Source organism: Narcine bancroftii, chromosome 12 (assembly GCF_036971445.1).
Source record: "Narcine bancroftii isolate sNarBan1 chromosome 12, sNarBan1.hap1, whole genome shotgun sequence".
Lineage (NCBI taxonomy): Eukaryota > Metazoa > Chordata > Chondrichthyes > Torpediniformes > Narcinidae > Narcine > Narcine bancroftii.
In genome coordinates this window covers 27595978-27616257 of record NC_091480.1, presented here as the reverse complement: position 1 = coordinate 27616257, position 20280 = coordinate 27595978, and the positions used below count along the sequence as shown (strand labels likewise).

At 40.4% G+C, this 20280-nt stretch overlaps 1 protein-coding gene across 1 annotated transcript in view; it reads right to left on the bottom strand.

Moving 5' to 3' along the window:
* Positions 1-1023: 1023 nt before the first annotated feature.
* Positions 1024-20280, bottom strand: part of LOC138747263 (myosin-16-like) — a 65969-nt gene continuing 46712 nt past the window's right edge. Inside the window, exons 30-44 of the mRNA XM_069906325.1 lie at positions 19480-19725; positions 17580-17697; positions 15391-15518; positions 14100-14296; positions 12531-12663; positions 11839-12055; positions 11097-11233; positions 9835-9938; positions 9360-9552; positions 8422-8625; positions 7064-7189; positions 5828-5998; positions 5231-5431; positions 4547-4763; positions 1024-1351 (exon numbers count right to left, since the gene is read on the bottom strand). Of these exons, the coding sequence (XP_069762426.1) occupies positions 4572-4763; positions 5231-5431; positions 5828-5998; positions 7064-7189; positions 8422-8625; positions 9360-9552; positions 9835-9938; positions 11097-11233; positions 11839-12055; positions 12531-12663; positions 14100-14296; positions 15391-15518; positions 17580-17697; positions 19480-19725 (2367 nt within the window). The 3' untranslated portion in view covers positions 1024-1351; positions 4547-4571. The remainder of the gene's footprint in view (positions 1352-4546; positions 4764-5230; positions 5432-5827; positions 5999-7063; positions 7190-8421; positions 8626-9359; positions 9553-9834; positions 9939-11096; positions 11234-11838; positions 12056-12530; positions 12664-14099; positions 14297-15390; positions 15519-17579; positions 17698-19479; positions 19726-20280) is intronic.

The following is a 20280-nucleotide window of genomic DNA, read 5'->3' as shown; positions in this document are numbered from 1 at the left end:
TCAAGTCCGTACTGGTTCACTTGAACAACTCCACTAGCTCCTCCGCAACATCTGTGACTGTTTTCTTCTGGTTTCCTGAACGCACTGACTTGATGACCAACAGAGTCATGAACACTTCTGGTTCTCCAGTACCTCCCTCAAGTCATTCTTCTCCTTGCATGAATCTACATAATGAGATCTCATAGGCTATTGCTCTCAGAAGCACATCTCAGTTCAGCTCAAACCTATACCCTCATTACACCCTTTCTCATGGTGCCGGTGGATCACAAACAAAAACAACAAATTTGCTTGATAACGGACATAATGGGGTGAATTTTCTGTACCCAAGTTTCTCTTATTCTAATATTTCTGTTCATAGATCATACTAAAAGACCCAATTACATGAGTGCTGTCAAAGTAGTTACACTGGTGGACTGGTTTGCAAAACATGATACTGTACCCCATAAATGCAGGCCACATCAAGTGCTTGAGTTACAAACAGAAATATTTAGATCACAAGATATAGGAGCAGCAGTAGGCCAATTGGCCCATCAAGTCTGCTCTGCCATTTATATCATTAGCTGATCCATCCATCTACTCAGCCCACTCCCCGGCTTTCTCCCTGTAACCCTTGATGCCCTGACTCATCAAATACCTGTCAATCTCTGCCTTAAATACGCCCAACGACTTTGTTTCTACAGTGCAACAAGTTCCACAAACTCATGACCCTCTGACTAAAGGATATTTTACACATCTCTGATTTAAATTGACATGCTTTTAACCTGAAGTTGTGCCCCCTTATCCTAAAAATCCCCTGCCATGGGAAACATCCTTGCCACATCTACTCTGCCCAGCCCTTTCAGCATTTGGAATGCCTCTGAGGCCCTCCCTCATCCTTCAGGACTCCAACGAATACAGTCCAAGATCCAACACCATGCCAAAACTTTACCAAACCAACAGCATTCAAAAAGTAACATCAATTTCAAAGAATCAAATTCATGTTTCCCAATGAATGAACAAATATAAATAACAGTGACGTAGAGCTGGTTACTGAACTATACATTTATTTTTGTAACAGGGGTGTTTGGGCATTTACACATTCAGGCAGGTTATACATGTTAATTGCACAGCTCTATCCTTGACGTGAGCATGCAAATTTCCTTTTTGTCACCCATTACTAATTGAGATATCTGCCCATGTCAGGAAGGATGGAACTCAATGTAACTGTTCAAAGAAGCTCAACAGTTTGAGCTGATCCTTCTTTACTTTTGATGGGAGATTTTTCAGCATCCTTTGAAGAGCCCAGGAGCTTTCTGGCAAACATGGTCCTCAATTGAATGGATGACAGTTGTCATGGGAAGCATGCATAATCCTGAAAGTGAATGAAACAAGTTTATGTTTAATGGCAATGTATCTTGATCCTCACATTACAATGTGTATTCTGGTCAAAGATTTAAATAGTTGCTGATGAACCAAAACAATCAATCTTTAGAACAGATGGGGCGGCACGGTTGGCGTAGTGGTTAGCATAACGCCTTTGCAGCGCCGGTGATTGGGACTGGGGTTCGAATCCCGCACTGTCTGTGGGAAGTTTGCACATTCTCTCCGTGTCTCCCACCGTTCAAAACGTACCGGGGTTGTAGGTTAATTGGGTGTAAGTTGGGCAGCACGGACTCATGGCCTGTTACCATCCTATACATCTAAATTTAAATTTAAAAAGCAACTTGAGGCAACCCCTAGTGTTAGAAACAAACTGCTAGAGGGGCAGCATGGTTAGAGGAGCAGTTAATGCAACGCTGTTTCAACAACAGTGACCTGGGTTCAAATCCGGCACTGTCTGTTTATATATTCTCCCTGTGTTTGGATGGGTTTCCTCTGGGTGCTCCTGTTTTCTCCCACCCTTCAAGATGTATGGGAGTTGTAGGTCAATTGGGTGTAGTTGGGCAGCATGGCTCATGGGCAGGAAAGGCCTGTTAACGAGCTGTATGTCTAAATTTAAATTTAAACTCAATGGGTCAGGCAGCATCTGTGGAGACAGATGGATAGTCAGCATTACAGGTCAAAGAGATGCATCAAGGCCTGAAGTGACAACCATCCACTGCTTCCACAGATGCTGTCTGAACCACTGACTTTCCCTAGCTGTTTGGTTTTTTTTTGCTCCAGATTCCTCCATCGTGGTCTTTTGTGTCCAAACATCCATACCAAATTACTTCATGAACAAGGGAGGTTCAATGAACCAAAAGTCCCTTTACGATATTGTATCATTTAGATCAGACATTCCCAAAGTGGGCAGTGCCACCCCGCTGGGGGTGGTGGAAAGATCCAAGGAGGTAGTGAGGAAAAAGGGGGCAGTTTGAACATTTCCAGCAAACTCAGCCCGCAATGCTCATCTTGCACTATCCATCTGGTGAGGAGGGGGTGGGGGTGACTGGCTGGGTTGGTGACGGCTAGGGACAGTGTCTGGCCAGGATGAGACTGGCCAGGATGAGACTGCTCAGGACGGTGACTGTAAATTGGTTTACTATGTTTTATTTGTGAAATGCATACACTTGTTTATAATGTTAGATTAGTTGTTTTAAATTTGCAGTAGACCTAATACCAAAAAAGGTGTGTGTTTGGTGGGGGGTGCGCAAGGGATGTGGCCTGGGAACGAAGGGGGTGGCAGTCCAAGAAAGTTTGGGAACCACCGACTTTGATTAAAAACAACCAAGTGTGTTTGCTGTTGGTTGTAGTGTACTCATCCCACAAATGCTCAGTTCCTTTGAAATTAGTGAGTGGAAATTAGTTCAAATTGCTCTTGTACTCATTTAATACCAAAGACAAACTTCTGCCTCCTTTCCTTGTAAAGTTTTCTTTTCCCTGAAGGAGGCTAGATATGATTCCACAGGTTCTTAGTGACCTATTGGGAATCTTTCAAAAATTATTTGATCCATGGTTGAATAAATGCATTGTATCAACCCATTCTCTCAGGATTAATGTGGGACCATAAATGTTCAGTGTAGACTCCCTTTTATGACAATAAATTCTAATTCTGAGACTTTTTCTTTGCTACTTTGGGGAAAAGCAACATTTGGAATTAGGTGATAGAGTAGCCTTGATGTCATTGAACCAAAGCACAAGATAAGGGCTAATAAATCCATTCCTGTTCTTAACTCAGTTCCTACAAGAGCCAATGTTTCTCATATTCACTGCACACTCCAATACTGTGTCAAGCATCGCCCCATTTAACTTATCGAATAACTTGATAGTGCTACTTAAATAGTGATAAAAATGGTGATAAACATTAAAATTACTCATCCAAGCATCTTTGTTTATCCTGCTGTACACTGAAACTCCCACTTCCCCACCTTGTCCTCTGAATGAAAATAGCACTGAATCTGCTAGGTTTTCTCATGATGGTCTTGGTGGTAATAAAGATGTTACCATTTGTGATAGTACAGATCTATCACCAATGTATATAGTGTATATAGTTACAGTATCTAGACTGTGCTTACAGCGTTTGGCTGAGAGCTAAGCCACGCCTACTGTCTGGGCCTTAAAGGGTTGTGTCCCTAGCCAGGTCGGATCATTCCGGACTGGTCGGCCACCTGTGAAGAGCTCCTGTCTTTTGCTAATAAAAGCCTTGGTTTGGATCAACAAGTCTTTGATTCTTTCGACGAGCTCTACACCATTAGACAAGTTTAGTGAACTATTGACTATGAACCCCGCTTTGGGACTAAAGTCCAGTGACTTGGTCAAAACTCAAGTGCTTGTGGGGAGCAGATGAGCCTTAAGTCAGATCCAGTAGTGCCACCATTACATAATGAAACAATCACTGACATTTGGTTGCTTTGAATGGTTTGTTGAAAAAGGCTGAAACAACCTGAACATTTTAAAGTATGTAGAAAGTATGGGGACATTAAGAGAAGTCTCGCCCATTTTGTAATAACTTTTGAGGAACTTTGTGGATCAGTGGGTCAACAATTAGCAAGAATAAAATCTCCATTTATGTAGCATGTTTTATGACTTCAGGATATGTCCCAACTCTTTCCTTGAAGGTACATCTTGAAGTCTAGTTCTTCAATAAGGCTGCCAACAGGGTGTGACAAATGAGTTTTTGAACAGAAGGATGATTTTGGAATCAGAACGCCAAGTTGTTCTATTGGCTAGAACAGCAAGCTGTTCTATTCACCTTCCAAATATTAATATCTTAAATGTCCACCTGAAAGGACAAATAAACAGGCTGGTTTACATCTTGCGTAAATAATGGCACCTTGACCAGTGGCCACTCCCTTCAGTTTTGTCCTGGGATCATCAGGTGTATGAAGTGACCAACTCTCTTGAACTGGCCACTGTAAGAATACTACCAACCAAACGAAAGGTGACACTCAAGCCAGCAATGAAGCAACGTGTAACAGGCATATTATTGCAATCTATCAGACCAAGGAACTAAATTGTAGAAGAGCTAATCTATACAATATGAACCAAGATAGAATACAGAAGCAAATACCCTGTATCAATGTTTAATAGACAATTTTTAATGTCTGATTTAAGTGTTGTTTTGCTGAATCACAAAAGTTCTGGTTACCAGCTGAGATGGAGGAAGCTTCTGCCTATTCTTCTCCAGTGGACTTGGAGGACACCTGGATCACCTCGACGGTGCTGTAACTTTTGCTTGCAGAAACACGGTTCCTGGTACGGAGCTTGTTCAGAGCACATTCGGCCATCCCTGCTCTTTCCTCTGCATCGTCTAACTCATGCACAGTCTTTCTATATTTAGCCAGGCTTTGGTTAGCCTGTTCCTCCTGTGAAAGGAAAATCAAAGAAAAGCAGTGAATTTTGGTCCAATCTATCAATGTTTAAGAGGTTACCAGGAACTGGCCCTTCAAATGGAGAATAACATCCAAATCAGCTGGTACAATGTTCAATAACATTTTAAAAAATGTTTTGGGTTATCAATTCATTCTCTGAATATACACACATGTAGACATTTTAAAACATTAACAATGTGCATTTTTACAGTGGCTTTTATGCATGACACTTTCTCCGTCAGGTGTAATGAAAACATTGGATAGTGAAGGGAGGAGCCACTAAAAGGTTGGGGGCAACAACCACAAGCCTGTATGAAAGAGTGGGGTTTAAGGATGGTCTATACATGGAAATATGGGCTTCAGGAAGGATTTTTAGATTGAAATAATTTTGAACAATTGCTATTGATTTCTCTTTTTTTTTTAAACACATTTCCAGGTTCAGGATTTTATGGATAACTTACAGACTCCTCAATCTGCCTCTTGTAGCTCTTCAGTTTGTTCTGCAGTTTCTCAACCAGTTCCTGCATGCGCTGGTTGGTCTTGTGATCTTCTTCAGTTTGGAAGATCAGCTCCTTCAGCCGCCTCTCATTCTTACGCAGATTTTTCACCGTCTCCACATGACGCTTTTGCTCTGTGTCCAACTCAGACTCCAGTTCCTTAATCTAAATTTCAGGAGAAAAAAACCTACTAAGTAATCACATTTCTCATTAAATGAAAACTGAGTGGCTTTCGAGAGAACAAATAATCAGAAGAGAGAGAAAGGAAGGAAGGAAAGAAGGCTTACATGAAAGTAAGTGAGAACATCACAACCAGACAAGCACTTAGTTTATGTGTAAGATAGATCAGACCTTCTAATTGGTAGTTAAAATTTTTCTTTAATTGAATATCCTGGAAAACTGTAAACCCAACAGAATCTTCTTGATTCATCTGACATTCATAAAACAATGTTCTGTTTACTACAGAATTATTTATTGCCATTAACTTATTGGTGCAGAGAATATTTGGGTCTGAGACTAAGCCATCCTCTGGGGCAGATCTGTGCACATGGGTCTCCTCACCTTTGCCTCCAGTTTCTGGATGATGCGTCTCCCGCCCTTTAGGGCCATTTGCTCAGCTTCTTCCAGTTTACCCTGCAAGTCCTTGATAGTCATCTCAAAGTTCTTTTTTATCTTCTCCAGGTGCATGCAATGCTCCTGCTCTTGCTGCAGCTCCTCCGCCATGCGGGCAGCCTGGTCAAAAAGAAAGGCAGTGAATTAAAGTAACTGCTTGTGATTGACCCACATTTTAAAAATATTTCATGAGTCAAAATATAGAATCAACAGCAATTGTACTTTGGACTGATCCTTTGGCATTCTTCTAATCAAGCAATCACTCCAATTGCCAAAGAAATATTCAAGAACATTGGACAGAAGCAAGCAAAGAACAATGCAATGGCATTCTGCACACAGATTAATGCATTAGAATGGATGGATTGTTCCTAACCCTAAACCTAATCCTAATGCGTGCATGTTAAGATAACAATGGCTGTATCACTGAATGAATGAACACTTCAAGAACTCTCTCTGTACTGACAATAACCACACCAGCAGTGTGACTATAAGACAGCTTTAATAAACTAATATGTACACTAAGAGGTCTTGTCTCTCTGCAAGACAAACCTGGAAGGCTAGACTGTAGCTCTGGACAGCTTTATATACAAGGTCACTGGGATGACCCCTGGTGACCGAGTGGTATAATTATATATCACCACACTCTCCATGGCAACCAAGATACATGGCTGGAGAAGACGTGTCCATGTAGTTGTCTGGCCTGGTCAAATTCCATGCTCCAAACCATGATGAGGACAGGCTGACCTGGGGGCTGGTGATCACATCCCAAAGCTTGGAAATGATTCAAACACAACAGCAGAGAATCAAGGCTGCAATTGATTGAGCCAATTTCGAAGTGGGTGCAATTTTCAGCCTTAAAACTGCTTTTGTGCAAGGTCGGGGTATTAAAAAGGAGTGCAAATGGGTGTAATTTTAATGCACTTAGCATTCCAGGTATCCATGGCAAGAAACTGACCACAGACACTTGATATTGATCTTTAAACATTTTCCTTTGTCAGATTCAATAATCTCAACATGTACATTATAAAATAGGAATCAAAGATGTTAGCTTCAAATCAAAAGCATAACAATTTCTCAGATGGATAGAAATAAAAGTAAAAATTGATTTGTTTATAAATAAAGATGACTATATGAAATGAACGACACACTTTCAAGTTATAGAGTGATTCAAGACCGTAAACTTACATCACCCATGGCCTTCTTGGCTTTCTCATCAGCAGAACGGAACTCATGGATCAATTCTTCATGCTCATTGGTGAGTGTCTGAAGATCCCCTTCCAGTTTACGCTTGTACACCAGTAATGTGTTATTCTAAAGGGCAAGAACAGAGAAGGTTTGAAAGCTTGGCAATTTGTTCTGTCTGGTTTGATCAGTTGACTGCTTTATAAAATATTTTTCTCATCTGCCTGCTTTACTCACGCTCTGCACTCCTGGTCAATATTTCACCATGTTGCACAGATTACAGATTAGAAGGGATCATTGAACATACTCCTCAATGGCTTAGCTCAGATATTCACCTCCATCTTATGTTTGCTTCACAATGCCATACAAACCAGGATGTGAGCAGGTTTAGAAAAGAACTATTCTTAGTGGAAACTGGTGTCAAACAAAGACAGCTCAATGCCTCTTCACTCTTTTTAATCTTTCTTGCCATATTCTCACATCTTACCACCAACAAACCTCTGTAAGTTCATGGAAAGCTACTCTTGCTGTTTGTTGCACATGCTCAAAGCTGATATGTATGAGGATGAGCCTCATGCTCAACATCTTCAATTAAAAATCCCTCTACCAAACCTCCTCCTGCTGCCTGATATGGCCTCCAACAACAATAAACACTCACAGGAGGTCTGTGTAAAATATGATCCACTTCCCATTTGTAGGGAGCAAACTCTTGGTAATGTCAGACATCATTGATGAAATTCACCACTGTTTTCAAAGATCAAGACTATAGATCTAGCACAAACACCTGGTCTACTGGGCAGCAGTGACCTCTGCCCTCTTAACTGTATCTGAATTCTAAAGAAACCAGCTACTTGAAGGTAAGAGAAAAATATCAACATTGTCTCTCCAAAATGCTCTTAATTTGGAGGAAAGTTTGGTGAATCATTATCATTTCCTCTGCTAGCCAACATCCCCAGCATTAAAGCCCCAGTTATACTCAATCTTGAGATTGCATTGGAAGTGTATGGAGTCCACAGATCCAACATGGGCCTCAATAGCCATATCGTTCCCCCAAAACCATGCTGTAATTAAGTTACTCTCAATTCCAAGATACTGGCAAAGAAGATTGTTTCCAGAGGCATTTCGACAATAATAAATCATAAACTTAGAATAGCAGCCATACCTCTCAAAGATAATGTTTGCATTTCCAGCTATCAACATGAGAATAGAGACGTAACTTATCGCTGCAGATAAGGATGCCTTTGAATTTATACTGTTACATTCAGTTGGATCCCACGTTGACAGAAACTATTTTTGAAAATGACCTTGTTTTACTTTCATGTTAAATGATATTTTTTAGAATGAGCATTCAAAGTAATTACCTGCACATTGAGTTCATTGTATCGTTCAGTTATTTCCACCAATTCTTGTTCCGTGAGCTTGCGGGATCGCTCACTTGATTCCAGTGTGTTGCGATGTTCCTCCAGTTCTGTCTGCAGAAGGCTGATGCGCCGTTCAGATAGATTGTACTGCTCACGCAGCTCCTCGTGCCGCCGTGCATCCTCATCCATTTGCGCTTGTGTTTCCTGAGGGCCAAGAAGGTTATTTTGTTCTGTTACAAGAGCAATTACCAACACCCTGAATTAAAAGTTACTGCTAAATCCCTCCATGGCCTCATCTCCCTATTTATATCACCACTTCCAACCCAGCAACTCATAAGTATCACTGTGCTCATATAACTCTGGCTAGTTTTGCATTCCTTGTTTTCACTGTACAATCACTAGCAGGCACACTTTAAGTTTCATTTGGCCCAAGTTCTGATATTCCTCTCCAAATCTCTTTGTCTCCTTATAGTTTGAAATGCCTGAGCTCAAAATTTGCTTGCAAATGTTCCTTTGAATTATCTTGGAAATTATTTTATTGTCTTTAAAACACTGGTGTGTTAAGAATAAATTGTAGTTGCGAAGAAATTTCTAGTCCTAATTTCTATTCATTTAAAAAAATCCTTTATTGTTTGTGTTTGATTTTTATCTTATTCCAATTATCCCAGCCTTGCTTCTTATTACGTTAGTATTCAGCAGTCGCATTTCTAGCAAGAAAAATCAGTACAGTAAAACTCCTGTAATCCGGGAGCTATGGGGATTGGAAGATGCTGGATAAGTGGTTGTTTGAGATTGCATGTTGCGTGATTGGCAAACAAAACTTCTGGATTTTTTATTTATTTATTTTCTGCAATTTTATTTTTGCTGGTTGCTTGAATTCTGGACAATAGGGGTGTTACTGTGATTGAAAGAAGCAAACGACTGCAGGTCTTCTGTACCTTGAGCTGCTGCTGGAGCTTCTTCAGGGTCTTCACCAGCTCTGCATTGTTTTTGTTTGCATGTTCCAGCTGAATCTCCATCTCGTTCACATCAGCCTCCATCTTCTTCTTCAACCTGAGTGCCTCAGCACGGCCCTTAGATTCAACCTCCAAGCTGGCCTGCAGCGATTCAATGGCACGTTGGTGGTTCTTTCTGTAAGTTCATCGGAAAAGGTAAAATTTGAAGCCTTAGACAACTGCAGTGAAAGATGATCATGACATCTCCACGCGAAAATCTTTGAAAGGCAAATAAATATCCAGAGTGAAGTATGAAATTGATGCCATTCAGTTGATTATAATGCCAATTGTTTGATTTGAGTTGTTGAAATTATATTTATTTCTTGATTGTTACCAGGATGCGAAATTTACTCAATTACTAGATTGAGTTTACTGAAGAGACACTGTAGAATTAAAGTCATCTGATCAGTCTGAATACCTGGTGGTTTCAAATTCCTCTTCTTTCTCATGGATTCTCCTCTCAATATCTGCCTTCACCTGTGCCAATTCCAGCTGAACTCGAACCACTTTGGCCTCTTCTGCCTATAAACAAAGGCAAACTAAACAAGTTCATTTGGGGAATTATAAATTAGCCATAATTTACTTTATATGCAGGACCTATAAATATTTTTTTTTTAAATTCAAGGAGGCTCCTAAAAAGAGCAAGTAAAAACATAAAAGGGGAAAGGTAAAGAACCAGATGTTTGTAATATGAACTTTGTAGATCTTTACCCTTCAACAAAATCTTAAAAGACAAAGCATTTATGGGCTGTTCCTCTCACAAAGCAGTTAATTGACTTACTTAGAGAAGGTGGCCTCTCAGCCAATTAGATCCATGATATCTCCTGGCAGAGCAATATCACTGGTCCCATTCTCATAAAATACCATTTGATTCTTTTGCCATTTACCTACATTGAAGGGCAATTTACAGAAGCCACATCTTTGGGATGTGGGAAGAAACCAGAGTACCAGTTAGAAACCCCAAAAGTCATGGGAAGAACCTACAGACTCCACATCAACAGAATCCAAGGTCAGTTGATGGTGCACATCGAGCCAGAATCCAGGAAACTGGTTATGATGAATGGCTGAAAGTGATGGCCTGTTCCTTGTGTGCTAGGAAGCTCCATCTCCTAAGCCTATTCTAAAAGATTTTTGGTTTATTTTAATTATTGTATCAGCAAAATATTGTTTTCTCGTTGTGGATGACGTCCTACCTTTGTAACTTCCCTCCTTTGCATTTCTGCAACTTAATAATTGTAGTACAAGAGTCATTTGATACGACTACTTAGATGAAATAATAATTTGCCCATTTCTTTCCCTTTACCTATATATTGAGCATGGAGGTGCATAGACATTACAAGCTTGGAATCAATTGCAGGTTATGTGCAAGATGACACTTAGATGAATTGGAATGAGATTTCTTTCTCCAGAATTTCTTAGTTTTGGATGTTTTATCACTGACTCCAGAGTCAGTCTGCATTTAACTTAGAACCATGTGGTCAATGCAAAAATAAAACCACAGGACTTATGAACTGCAATTTGCATGGACTTGAAATGAACCAATAAAAACCTTATTGGCTTTATGCCTTTTCTTGGAGAGTTGACAAGCTTCCATCATAATGTTTTCATCCATTACTGTTCACATTTTCATTATAACTCAAGAAATAACTGAGTGTTATTCACTAAATAAAAACCCTTTACCTCGAGTGAACTTTCAGCTTCTTCCAGAGCCAGTTGCAGTTCATCCTTTTCAATTTCAAGTTTTTTCTTTAATTTCTGCAGCTCATGCACACTCTTTCCACCCTCTGTGAGCTGATCCACCAATTCCTTAATCTCATCTGAAGGATTACAGAAAATTGTACAGTGAAATATGAGTCCAATGACCACTTGCATCATAGTCAACTATCGGCAACAATCAGGCTTTCGGAAATATTTATCAGCTGCAGGTCAGGACAGATTTCCTCAACCTTCTGAAGTTTTATTGGTGCAGCAGTGATTACCCTGAGAGTTTAAATAGATACAGCCAGCCAAAAGGCCTCATCCTGTGCTATAAAATGAAATAAGATAGGGCATTACTTCAGGAGATAATCTGGTAACAAGCCCTTGCTGCCCAATTACAGCCAATTGACCTACAAGCCCAGTACGGTTTGAATGATGGGAGGAAATTGCAGCAGAAACCCATGCAGACATGTGGAGAATATACAAACTCCTTACAGACAGCGCCGGGTTCGAACCCATGTCACTGGCACTGTGACAGTATTGCACTAACCGCTACACTAAATTTTTTGCCCAATTTATAGCTCTCCTTCGCTTGGTTTCAGTCGAATCAGTGGAAGTGCTTGCAAGAGTACATTTTACATTATCACAGAATCTAAACTACTTCATTGAGTTGGTCATTTACTACCTGCTCTCTGTGATGAAAAAGTTGATAATGAATGATTACCTTGAAGATTCTTATTATCTTTCTTCACAACCTCAAGTTGTTCAATAACCTCCTCATAAACTGTTTTAAGTTTGAAGACTTCTGTCACATGGGCCCTGCATTCCTTTTGTGAGTTGTCAAGTTCAACCTGTATTTCTTCATATTTCTGCTGCCATTCTGAAAGCATTTTGTCAAAGGATCTTTGCTTCTTGTCCAGCAGAGCTGCCGCAGCATTTGACTAAGAATGAGAAAAGATATTACACCACTGAGGAAATAATTTACCCAAACACCCTTAAACCTCCCTGAGATGCATTCTGGATGCTTTGGTTTAAACAGGAGGCCCATTAAACAGTTTGATAAGCATTTATGACGGGGAATGCACTGAATGAGAGCCAGTCATGATGTTTTCGATTATGATTGGATATATTCCTGGTGCCTTTATCACATAAAAGAATAATCAATCTAGAGCCATCTTTTTAAAGCACTTTTCCAATACCTTGTACGATTAAATAATTAAAATCAAGTATGCATGCAGTTTAAAAAAAAAATTCTTTTGTATTTATTTCCCCCCTGGATTGCACATAATTAACATTTTATTCCTGGAGATGCCAGGACAAGCCAAGGTGATCTGCACTTAATCTGTTGGGTGGAAGAAATCAATTCCAGTTTTAAGTAAATATTTTCTGAATTAACTGCAGCATCTTTCTCATTACCTTTTCCAGTTCAATCGTTAGGTCTTCCACTTCTCCGGTAAGCCTTTGCTTTGATTTCTCAAGGCTCGCTGCTCTGGCTTGTGCGGCCTCAGCAGCTTCCTCAGCTTCCTGCAACCTCGCTGCCAGCTTTCTCCTGTTACACATAAATAAAATTATTGTTAGAAACATTGTCCTTGCTTTCCAGGGCAAGACATATGAAGATCAAGGTATGGACATCTATAACATTGTTACACCCAGTGCCAATTCAACCATCAGGAGTCAATGAAAACAAGGCCAGATCCTATAATACTTGACCACTTGTTTTGATCATAAATTCATGATTCTGAGTTAGCTTTTCACAGTTTTTGTACTAAATAAAGAACACTTTGAAAAAGCTAGTGTGCGACCAGAGGCAGTGGCGTTTCTATATACCTGAAACCTTTGTCTTCCTTGGTGGCAAGGTCGCGAATCTGGGAGGTACTACCAGCATTGGGTAGGTAGGTGCTGTGCATCTTATAGGCAGTACACTGCCACAACTGTATGCCAGTGGAAAAGGGAATCAATGTTTGGGCTGATGGACAGATTGTCAATTAAGTCAGCTACTTTCTATTGTACTTTTCCAAGGCATCACAGATCCGACTCAGAAAGCTCTCCCCACTAATCCCCACTACCCCCACTTAGCAAAACTCTTCCCACTATTGAGAACGTCTACAGGGTACAGGGCAGCATCAATCAAAGACCCACATCACCCAGCACATGGTCTGTTCTCACTACTGCCATCAGGAAAGAGGTATAGGTGCCACAACACTCGCACCACCAGGTTCAGGAACAGCTGCTATCCCTCCACCATCAGACTCAATGACAAACTCCATCAGCGAGTCATGTAAGGACTCTTACTTGTGCACCTTATTGATTTTATTTTGTTCTCTCTGTATTGCAGAGTCAGTTTGTTTACATTCATTATCTCTTTACAGTTCTTTTATTTGTATACATGTTTACACTGTGTACAATTTATTTTTTGCACTACCAATTAGTGGTAATTCTACCGCACCCATGGGAAAAAGGGATCTCCAGATTGTATGTGATGTCATGTATGTACTCTGACAATAAATCTGAAATCTGAAATCTGAAAGGTTGTGGGATGTAAGGAAGTGAGTCACTTGGCCACAGAGTAGCCAAATTCTGATTTCATTTTCTGGTTCACTTTCTGGTTAATGGTGATCTCCAAGACTTTCATAGTGGGAGATGTGGTGATGCTAAGGCTTTGTGTATCAAAGATTGGAGATCACCATCGTTTGGCCATTTTTCGGAATGAATGTGATGCCACAGATGAGCCTAAGTCTTGTTGCATGCAGGTCTGAGCTACTTCATTCACTGACGAGTTGCAAATAGAGTTGGTCATTGGAATCATCAACAAGCAATCTGCGTCTGATGTGACGATGAAGCAGCTGAAAAGCATTTGTCCCGGAACACTGTCCTCGGAAACATCTATAATGATGTCCTTTCCCTTGGATGATTGTCTTCAAACAATCATTGGAATATCTTCTGAAGGAACTATGGGCATGCTTTATGAATTGCTTAATTACTCACTTTGTCTCTTCCAGCTCCTCAGTTTTCTGAATGGCATCAGTTTCATACTTGGTCCTCCATGTTGTCACTTCGCTGTTTAGTTTAGAAACCAGTCGCTGTAGCTCAGCTTTGCTTTCCTGCTCTTCCTCCAGTTGTTCCTTTGTTAGGTCCATGTCATGTTTAGCATTGGCTAGACCCACCATTGCTCCACTCCTGGCCTGAAAGTCAAGGGTGGGTATTTACACACAGTACCCCAACCAATGACTTGTTTCCCATGTGATAGTACACATTCCATCACCAATGTGTCTGTGTACAGATTGTAATGTAGGATGACTGTGATTGGCTGACAGCATAGCCACACCTACAGGCAGGTCTTAAAGGATTGCTCCTAGTCAGACCAGGACATTTTGGACTGGTTGACCTACATGTGATATGCTCCATTCTTTTAGTTAATAAAAGCCTTGGTTTGGATCAACAAGTCTTTGGTTCTTTCGACGCGCTCTACATCCCAAACGTGTATTTCTCACTTTTACATAGAGACAGTAATATTGCTCAACTTGGTGTTTCAATTTCTTCAGTGTTTCCTTTATATTTACCAAAATTGGAGAATAACAACCCATTTAAACTTAATGGTGATGAAAGAGGACATTGTGTTGGTCTTTTAATTTAATTTATAATTTGGTAATTTAGACGTACAGCCCATAAGCTCGTGCCGCCCAATTACACGTAGGTGACTTACACCCCTGGTATGCTTTTGAATGGTGGGAGGAAACTGGAGCTCATGGAGGAAGCCCACACAGACAAAGGGAAAGCATACAACTCCTTACAGACAGTGTTGAGTTCGAACCCAGGTTGCTGTAAAGAGAGGGAATAGATTTTTTTTTGCAAACCAACTTAAATAAAGACCAAAAGAGGTGTTAAAAAAAAAAATGTATATGCTGTAAATCTGAAGGATAAACTAACATTACTGGAAACCCTTGCGGGGTCAGGCAGCATTTGTGGAGAGAAAATGAGACTTAACATGTTAAGTTGATAAAAATTTAACATTTTCTCCCTCCATAGATGCTACCTAAAATGGATTTCGACTCATTTGTAACTTGGCCTAACAAATCCATGCAGTCAAGCATTAAAAAAAAACTCAGGACACAAATAGACCTTGCAAACAATATTTGAAAGTACCATTAGGTAGTCTGGAACCTTTCATAGATCCAGCAGTTAGAATTAATTATCTACAATCATTTTTATCATTCTCCCCAAATTCAAGCTTTTCATGTTTATTTTGGTTCAGGTAAATAAATAAAATAAGTCTCACCCTTGATTCTTCTTCCAGTTGCCTCTTGAGTTCTTCAACTTGGGAAGAGAGGGTAGTTTTGGTCCTGATCAGTTGGTTCAGTTTATTCTGGGCATCTTCATATTCACGACTCAGCTCACTGTTCTCAGCTTGTCAAGAAATAAATGGAGACCATTAGTCAGGAATCTGTAGCCTTTCCCCCAACTGTAAATTGTGTGCACCTACCCAAGGCTCGAAGCTTTTTTTTTAAACAAAAATAAACAAATAAAAACCTTTCAAAGTCTTTTCACACCCATAATGTCAGTCTTATCTGTACATTCCCATTATACTTGCTCTCTCAATACACCATTTCCATCACTGCAGCACCTTGTTGTTTCTCCCCCCCTCTGTTGGTTGAGGGGCTTCCCCCTCAGCCCTCAGTGCCCGGTAATGGGAGGATTCCAGACTGTGGTCCTTCTCCACAAAGCTGTCACGTTGGCTGCACCAGGCCTCACTACGTCCCTCAGGACATACTCCTGCAGCCTGGAATGTGCCAGTCGGCAGCATTCCTGGATCAACAGCTCCCTATATTGAAAGACCAACAAGTTTCAGACAGACTAAAATGCATCTTTCACTGACTTGGTGGTCTTCCAGCCCAAAGCTTGAAGTTACCATTGGCAAAATCTGCTTAAGGCCTGTACGGAGCCAACGGCAGTTGGACTGGGTGGATGGACCCCACGGGGAACGCTGAGACTTCACTGTTCGCCAGCTGTTGCAAATAGCATTGGGAGTATACTATTAGCTTCGTTTGCTGTGCTGTTATTTTGAAGTCCATTAGACAATTTTTTAATACATTTTTATTGTTTTAATATAATATTACTACTAATCCAGCTTTCCAAAAACAAGTTTCAGTAAAAAATATTTACTGTATTTACTGGTAGGACAGGAGGAGTGATGCAAGTGTTTTACGCCATTCTCCATCACCATAGGGGACACTGTAAAACACAGGATATTAAAGTTTGGATTTTATAAGATGACCCCTGGTTTTGGGATAGCATTTTTAAGGTTCAAATTCTGTCTTGTACGCCAACATATGCGGTATTCCTTTGAGGGATCAGAGAGAGCCTTGATTCAAAATCACGTCGAAAAGACAGCAGCTCCAACAGTCCCTCATTGGACCACAGCAGTTGCTCAGATTTTTGTGCAGGAGGGACAGCGGTTTTTGGCAGAATGGCTGGAGTGGCTCCAGCGGAGCAAAGAGAGCACGATGGCTAGTCAGGTGGGTGCCAGAGCCAGGACAGTTAATGCAGTCATGGCAGTGGCCCAGCAGGGATTCTGACTGCGAGCAATGGAGTGCCTGTTTGTGCCAGATTTCCACCCATCCACTGATGACCATGTAGCTCTTGGAACAGCAACAATTGACAGTGAATGAATCCAATTTGCCTGTTAGGTTAAAGTGATGGAAACCCAGTGTGTTCAATGTCATTACTTGCCTTTTAGTATATTTTCTGTAAATTTCTACATTAAAAATGGCACCAGTGAGCAGTGATAGCCCACAAAATTAAGCTTTTCACTGTATCTCAATAGACAATAAACTAAACTCTTGCTTTTATACTAAAACTTAAACCCTCGCTCTTCTGACTCTAAAATAACGATGCTACCAACTGCACAACAAACCCTTCTGTCAAGAAAGGATTAAAAGGAAGATGGCACAAATTTGTACAATTGGTTGACAATGAGTTCTAGTGTATATTGCACTTTAGCTGGGAAAAATTAGGTTAATAGAATCCAGCAATTCTTGTAATGTCAGGGCTGCCTCGTTCAAAAAGAAGGCACTCGCTGCATTAAAATTATAAGACAAAGAGACACAGTGTAGCAAAAGTACAGCCCATCGCCAAATTGGAAATCCGCCCATGACAAAACAGAGGTAAAAGAAAGAGGAAACTAGGTTACAGAAAATAAATCATAAATGGAGTAAATTCACAGTACTAGAGAATATAGCAGGTTGAATTACATACATTTTCCAGACGACTTTTTGAAAGATCAATGATAATTGATAGCAAATTGAAGAATTTTAGCAATTGATAAAATTTTTGTTCAAAGCACGCAGAAAGATTAATTTGCTACAGGCAAGAAGGATATTAATGAAGGAATGTTATTTTACATTTTGCAAACAACTGCAATTGCTTTGAAACTGATGGATGGATATAAATGAACAAGTTATCTAATACCTGACAGCCTCGTCTTCAGAGTATTAGCTTCAGTCAAGTTTCTTTCTATTTCAGAACATTTGGCATTGGCCTCTGCTAAGCTGTCTTCCAACTTCCGAACATGCACTTCAGCACTGAGCTGCACACAGAGAAATGGAATGAATATTTGTCATTGAGAATGTATTCAGACTACATTTTCTTCCCATTGGCTCAAATACTCTAAAAATCTGATAATGGAAAGATAATACATATTAACTAATATAGTTTGTAATAAAGTTTTCTTGTTTGAGAAGCAATTTAGATCTTTGCCTAAAGATATACTGCAACATTCCTTTATTGCAGGAGTCTGCATAACTTAAAGATGCATATATCAAAGTAATGGTGAATAGTTTATAAGTTGACACACTTTATTTTGTGTAAGATGGCTATTCAACTAATGCTTAGAGTGCTATGGAATGCTGGGCTTCAAAATCAAGGGGTTTGAGTTCAGGAGTCAAGCGGTCATGTTAGATCTTTACAAATCTCTGGTGAGACCACACTTGGAATGTTGTGTTCAGTCAAGGTCGGCACCAAGGTGGGGGCATACGTGATCATGGGCCACCTTCCTTGCGAGGTGTTGTGCCCCCATACGCTCGCAGCCATCTCTCACCGTGACACTCGCCCCCGCCCCCACCTGCATCATTAGTACGCTTCAAGCATTACTAGCATCTAGCTGGCCGCACGCTAGTGACTCTCTACACAATAAAACCAATGCTGTTGGCTGCTATGTCAGAGGGGCGAAGGAGGTTTACGTCCATTCAGCAGGTAGGCCTCGACCAGTGCCCTCCCCTCTCCCAGTTACCCTAATGTCCCCCGTAAACACTCGTTCTGGCGCCGACCCTGTGTTCAATCTAGTCACCTCATTATAGGAAAGGTGTGGAAGCTATGGCAAGGATGCAGAGGAGATTTACCAGGATGTTGCCTGGATTGGAAAATAAATCTTTTGAGGCAAGGTTAGCAAGAACTTTTCTCTCTGGAGTGAAGAAGGACGAGAGATAACTTAATAGATGTCTACAAGATTCTTATCGAGGGGCATCGATAAGGTAGACAGCCAGCACCTTTTTCCCAGGCCGGGAATAACAAATACCAGAGGACATCAGTAGAAAATGAAGGGAGGAACATTTAGCAGAGACATCAGGGGTATGTTTTTTTTTTTAAACACAGAGAGTTGTTGGTGCCTGGACTTCCTTGCCAGGGATGGTGGTGGAGGCTGAAACATTAGGGACATTTAAGAGACTCTTAGACAGGCACATGGTTGAAAGAAAAATAGACAGCTATGAGGTGGCTTAGTTTTTCTTTTGGGTGGGAATATATAGGTTGGCACAACATCGAGGGCCAAAGGGCCTGTACTGTGTTGTAGTGTTCAATGTACTAAGTTCAATAATCCTGTCCAAGTGAACTAGAAACAGTATAAAATATATACAGTTGTTTTGCCCTATTTGTAGTCTTGTCCATAATACAACCAGGAATGCTATTTCTTTCAACCCTCTCAAAGTGAACATCTACCAAAGACTCTTCCTGAAATTGTTGGAACTTGTCTGATACACAATAAAGCAGCATTAAAAATACAGTTAACTGCACCTCTAAAGATGAAGATTCAAGAAACTATCTGGAATCAGTGCTAGACACTGATAAGGGAGATCTAAAGGTCTCTGTAACAATGTGTAAAACTAAAACTAGTCAGACAAGCTCAATTACACCTGCAAGTCATTACGCCACTCAATATCTTTGAACTTGATTGATAATCTAGCTTGGTGCTTTGCCACGAAACATAACTGAGAATGCTGCATCACATCTCTGCTCTGCCCTGATATTTCGTACAAGGATGAGGCCAGTCTAGATTATCATTATTTTTCATGTGACTTTTCATCTGGTCTGTTACCTTAGCTTTCTGAAGAGTCTCTGAGTTGCTGCTAAGATCATCAATCTCAGCTTTCATGACCTGCTTGTCCTTTTCAAGTTTGCCCTTGACCCGCTGCAAATTCTCAATATGCTCTGTTAATTCAGCCAAGGAGTCGGTGTGCTTTTTCCTGAGCGCAGAAGCTGTGGCTTCAGCCTGGAGAGCAGATTCTTCCAGTTCTCGTCGTAGTTTCAGAAGTTCTGTCTCACGCTTTCTGTTCATTTCAATCTATAAAAACAGAAGGAATAATGAACATCAAACCAGTCATAGCAGAAAACATTGTCTACAATTCATGTTAGGACATAATTGGCGATTACAATTAAAATAGATAAGGGCACCTGATCCACAGTCCATGTGCTTTTCCTTTAAATTAATGATCTAATTTGTTCCATTCTGTTATACATTTGCCCATAAAATTTTCCTTTTCAAGTATCTACTGAATTTTCTTGTGCAAGTTAATATACAATTGCTTCCACCACCCTTACAGATGGCACATTCCCTATCACAATACAGAATGCGTCCAAATAAACATGGCCCATTGCTTACACATGTACCTTGCAGTTTTCTCATACAAGCACATGCTGCCTCTGGCCTAACAGGCCAGACCTTATTGCTGTGGCCAAAGCCATCTGGCCCAAGAGGTGGATCCATGTGGTCCTGTGCCTGGACCACTCTCCAAGCCTCTTCTACACTGAAATGCTTTTGTATTAATTTGATGACCAGAGATATTCAAAGACAGTTCCAAAGAAATTAAATAACTTTTAAAAATCAATTAAAGATATT